This window comes from Otolemur garnettii, unplaced genomic scaffold (genome assembly GCF_000181295.1).
Source record: "Otolemur garnettii isolate 467f Iridium unplaced genomic scaffold, OtoGar3 scaffold00061, whole genome shotgun sequence".
Taxonomy (NCBI): domain Eukaryota; kingdom Metazoa; phylum Chordata; class Mammalia; order Primates; family Galagidae; genus Otolemur; species Otolemur garnettii.
Window position 1 is genome coordinate 3487488 of NW_003852456.1, and position 4882 is coordinate 3492369.

Sequence of the window (4882 nt, forward strand, 5' to 3'; positions counted from 1 at the left end):
AAAAAAAGAGATTCTCTTGCCTCAGCCTCCCAAGTAGCTGGGATTACAGCCACAACAGCCATTTTTTTTTGCAGTTTTTTGCTGGGCTGGGTTTGAACCCTCCACCTCCAGTATATGGGGCCAGGGTCCTACTCCTTTGAGCCACAGGTGCTGCCCCACCAATCACATTTTTAAGACACTTTATTATATAGTAAAAGAAGAAAGGGGGCAGAGCCTATGGCATAGTGAGTAGGGTACTGGTCCCATATACCGAATTGGAACCTGGCCCTGGCCAAACTGCAACAACAACAACAACAACAACAACAAGATGAAAGGAAATTAACATGCATAAAGCCCCTTCTATGTGGTAAAGAATTTCTCAGTTAATCCCTACAGTAACCCCTGAGGAAGTCTACAAGTGAAGAAAATGAAACTCAAGAGATATGAACCCCAGACGCTGAACACTATCAGATCTGTATGTCCCATCCCACAGTTTAAGCAAATTCTATAAACCACAGGAAATTAAGCATTAAATTTTAATTCAAGGGTTATTTACCCAAGAAATTATGAATGAGAAGACTGGAACAAAAACAAAGGTTCTCTAACACCGTATCCCATAACAAATATTCATTTGTTGTGAAATTTTCTTCTTTCTCTATTTTACAGATTCTTCAGTAATTTCAGAGTGTCTCAAATAGGCAGGAAAGAAACTTATTTGATTGCATATATAATCTATATCACTAAATACTGCTATTAAATATTAGACCCAAAACCAGAAAATACTTAAGAAACAAGTGAATAAATAAAAAACATGTAATGTGAACCAAGTACACAGAAGTATATAAAGTTTATAAATATAAAACTGCTGAGCTCAGTAACTACATTCATGGAGTGAAAACTAGGATCACTACTTTCATATTAATCCTGAAATTAATAAAAATCTTAACAAGTGGAAGATTTTTATACTACTACAATATCATGTTACAAGAGCTACTTATGATAATTATAGATGATCAGGTAACAGATTTCCCTGCCAACAAATTATAGTGTCCTTCCCTAACTTCAAACAGCTTCACTTTTGTGAAGGCAAACATGTGTTTTTTTTTTTTTTGAAACAAGAGTCTCACTTTATTGTGCTGGGTAGAGTGCTCTGGCATCATAGCTCACAGTCACGTCTAATTCTTGGAATCAAGCAATTCTCTTGCCTCAGCCTCCCAAGGAGCTGGGACTATAAGCAGCTGTCACAATGTCTGGCTACATTTTTAGAGTCGAGTCTCGCTCTTGCTCTGACTGGTCTGGAACTCAGGGGATCCACCAGCCTTGGCCTCCCAGAGTGCTGGGATTACAGGCCAAACATGTGTCTTTAAAGAGATGTAAAAACCTATAAGCTTCACAAACTTCGGTGTTATCTGAAAAACTAAAAAGGTTCAATGTACAATTCTTAAGCACAGACGATCATTTTGGGGTTACCATTCACACACATGCTTCATTTGTATAGAAGTATCATTGGGTAACTCTTATTTTTTAAAAAAATCAAAATATTTGAAAACAAGGATGTGCATCTAAAGTAGCAGGCTTTACAGTCAAATATTCTCCATCTAATTAAGTGGACAAATTACTTAAACTCTTTGTAAATTTTAATTTACCTGTAAAAGGAGTTTTTACAGGCTGGGTGCCGTGGCTCACACCTGTAATCCTAGCACTCTAGGAGGCCTAGGTGGGTGGATTGCTTGAGCTCACAAGTTCCAGACCAGCCTGAGCAAAAGCGAGGCCCCTATTTCTACTAGAAAAAACTGAGGCAATAGGATTGCTTGAGGCTCAGCGCCTATGGCTCAAGTGGCTAAGGCACCAGCCACGTAAACCTAAGGTGGCGGGTTCAAATCCAGCCCAGGCCACCAAACAACAATGACGAAAGCAACAACAAAAAAATGGCCAGGCGTTGTGGCGGGCGCCTGTGGTCCCAGCTACTTGGGAGGCTGAGGCAGGAGACTCGCTTGAGCCCAGGAGTTGGAGGTTGCTGTGAGCTGTGATGTCACAGCACTCTACCCAGGGGGACAGCTTGAGGCTCTGTCTCAAAAAAAAAAAAAAAAAAAAAAAAAAAAAGAGGATTGCTTGAGCCCAGGTTGGCGGTTGTGAGCTATTACGCCAAGGCACTCTACCCAGGGTGACAGCTTGAGACTCTGTCTCAAAAACAAAAAATGAGTTTTTACCTTATGTAATGGCCTGCATCTGGCGCAGTAATTGCTATACAGTAACTAGTGTCAATTCTCCCCACCTCAACAAAGATCAGTCATACCAATCATACAGATTTAGAAAACAAATAAATTTCTCGATACAAAAACAGAGATACTTAAATGTTCTAACATGCTACAGGCCAACATGTCATTCCAGGAGTGAATTCCTTAGAGACTAAACCATAGTATTAGAGACCTCTTTACAAAAACAGAGAACCGATATAAAAGTTATTTTTAAAATTCATAAGGCTGTTTCCACATTAGATGCAAGGTCTCTTCCTTGATTCAGGGTTATTGAATGCAAAACATTTCCTCATGTAAACCGCTCGCACTCGAGCAGTAGACAAAAGAGCCACTGACAGTACATGATAAACAACAGTCTGTAAGGAAGCTTGAGTGTCTGTCCTAGCTTGAGTGGTTTTAGCCTCATCACTGAAATTTGGCGGAGGACCGCGGCAGGAGTGAAGGGACGCCAGGCGGTTGCCCAGTCAACCAACTCACTTCCTCCTGGGGCCCGGAAGTGATACATGGCCCGGAACCTACGAGATGCTAGGGTCAGCGACGGTCCCAGCAGCTGTGTCCTCATCTTGATTCAATGGTTGGTCAAGAGATTCGAAACATCACAACAAATATCTCGCAGACCCCAGCACTGACTCTGCTGGGGCCGAGCCAATGCCCTGCACGGCCTTGGCTCCCCCCGGAGCGCCCAGCTCAGCCTAAGTCTCCGACCACCAGCCATTTTCCAAGATGAGGAATGCGCGACACGCCCCTCCCACGTCCTACGTCACGGCCGCAGGGCCCCGCCCCCAGGGGTCCGGGGGAGGCCTCCCGCCACACACTCCCCCTCCTTTCCCTTTCCTGCGGGGGACCCTTCTCTTTAACCATTTGGCTGAAAGCCCTGGGAAAAGCTGCAGCACCAAGTGGTCAGGAACTTTTCCCGGAGGCAGAGGGGACCCGACGGCTCTATCCCGAGCTGGGAGCTGGACGCAGAGGGAGGGACATCCCCGCAGGCCGCCTATGCAGCCCACTCTCACCCCCTCCCCTCGCACGTTCCAAGGCATCTGCTTAGGTGTGAGGGCCCCCGCAGGGTGGACAGAGCCAGGCCCGCTGTCCTGCGGGAGCCTGCCCTTCGCCCGCTCCCTCGCCAGAGTGGGAGGGTCCGCCGTCTGGGGCAGGTAGGCACTGGAACAAATGCTTGCTGCTTAAAATGGCTGATTCCCCTGCACAGCAGCTGCCGCCGCCGGGGCTGCAGTAGGGGCTGACGAGTGGCCCCCGCCTCCACGACCCCACAGAAGTCCTCGCCTTTCCGTAAGGGGGAAGGGAAAGCCACGCACCCGCCCTGCCGACCCGCTTCCGCGTCCCCTACACCAGACCAGTCTGTGCACTCGGGAGACTGTCACAGGAGAAAGGGAAAGTGGCACTTGCCCAAGCAGGCTCCGAGCGGCCGCGACCGGCGAGGAACGGAGGATCCGGGCGGGGGTGAGGCCCGCGCAGGCAGCACCGCAGGCCCTACCTTGATATTTGTTGTCCAGCTCCCGCAGCACAGACACGTTCCTCTGCATGTCGTGGGGCAGCGACTCCACGCACTCGAGGTAGTCCTGCACGTAGCAGGTGAGCAGCCGGCTCCGCTCCCCGGTCAGGAGCGCGGCTGACGAGTACAGCTGCTGCTGCTGCTGCTGCTGCTGCCCTAACATCCTGCCGCCGCTGCTGCTGCTGCTCCCCGCGGCCGCCGCCGCCGCCGCCTCTGCATCCAGCAGCCGCACATGCAACAGCCACGGCCGCCGCGACTCCCCCGCCCAGCAGCCCGGAGCCGCGGGGACACCGGCGGCCGCTCGAGAGGGTACAACCGAGTACCCCGGTCTCCACTCTCCGCACAAGAAGCCCTCACTCCCCGCCCCCGCGGTAACGAGCCCAGGGGCGGGGCGACACCCGGGCTCCCTCCTTTCTCCCCTCCCTCCCCAGGACAAGAGCAGCGGGGATCCCCGAGCGGAGCTGGCGCCAGGGGCCCGCGCGCTGACACTTCTTGTCTCCGTCGGGGTCCCCGGGTGCTATCAATGCCGCCTCGTAGCTCGGATGCCCATGACAAGCCCCTAGCTGCCCCCTTCTCTCCGGATCCCCCTCCGTGCCTGTCGGAGAGTCTCTCACTGGCCTGCCCCCGCCCCTCCGTGGCGACCGCCTCTGCGCCTGCGCAGGACTCTCTCCTAATAAGGCCAGGGGCCCGCCCCTACCGCCCTACCAGAGGGTTCGCATTCTCCCGCCTTCCCTCCGCCGACCGGACGATTGGTCAGTCAGCCCTCTGCGGGGGGGGTGAAGGCGCGGGAGGGCAGCCAAACGGCAGGCTGCGCCCCGCCCCCCCTTAAAGGGGACGCACTGTCAAGCCCGCCTCTCTGCTCAATTTCTGAATGGGACCTGAAAGGAAAGGGGGCTGGCCGACTTCCCTTCCGTATTTCCCGCGAGGGCGAGGGGAACCTTGGCCCGGTGTTACCGACTTTTTCCCCATCAATCGGTTCATGGTCGGCCCCTCTCGAGCCTTAAAAGGAGCAGCCAGCGTCCACTCTCGCTCCAACCCGGAGTGAGGCCTGCGGGAACTACGCGGCCCGGCGTGCAGCGGGGCGGCTCCCAGCATGCCAGGCAGCCGAGTTCCCGCCAGCACAGCCTCCCGCTGGGCG

The 4882-nt window shown here is 52.3% G+C and overlaps 1 protein-coding gene across 2 annotated transcripts in view; it reads right to left on the reverse strand.

The window, feature by feature from the left end:
- The window catches only part of ING2 (inhibitor of growth family member 2), an 8768-nt gene extending 4426 nt beyond the window's left edge, over positions 1 to 4342 (reverse strand). The window contains exon 1 of one of the 2 annotated variants that reach the window (XM_003792791.3): positions 3727 to 4342. In XM_003792791.3, coding sequence (XP_003792839.1) covers positions 3727 to 3907 — 181 coding nt within the window. In that variant the 5' untranslated portion in view covers positions 3908 to 4342. Of the gene's footprint in view, positions 1 to 2756; positions 2995 to 3726 lie in introns of those variants that run through there. The other variant, XM_023514921.1, reaches the window with a different exon arrangement.
- Between the last annotated feature and the right edge of the window lie 540 nt (positions 4343 to 4882).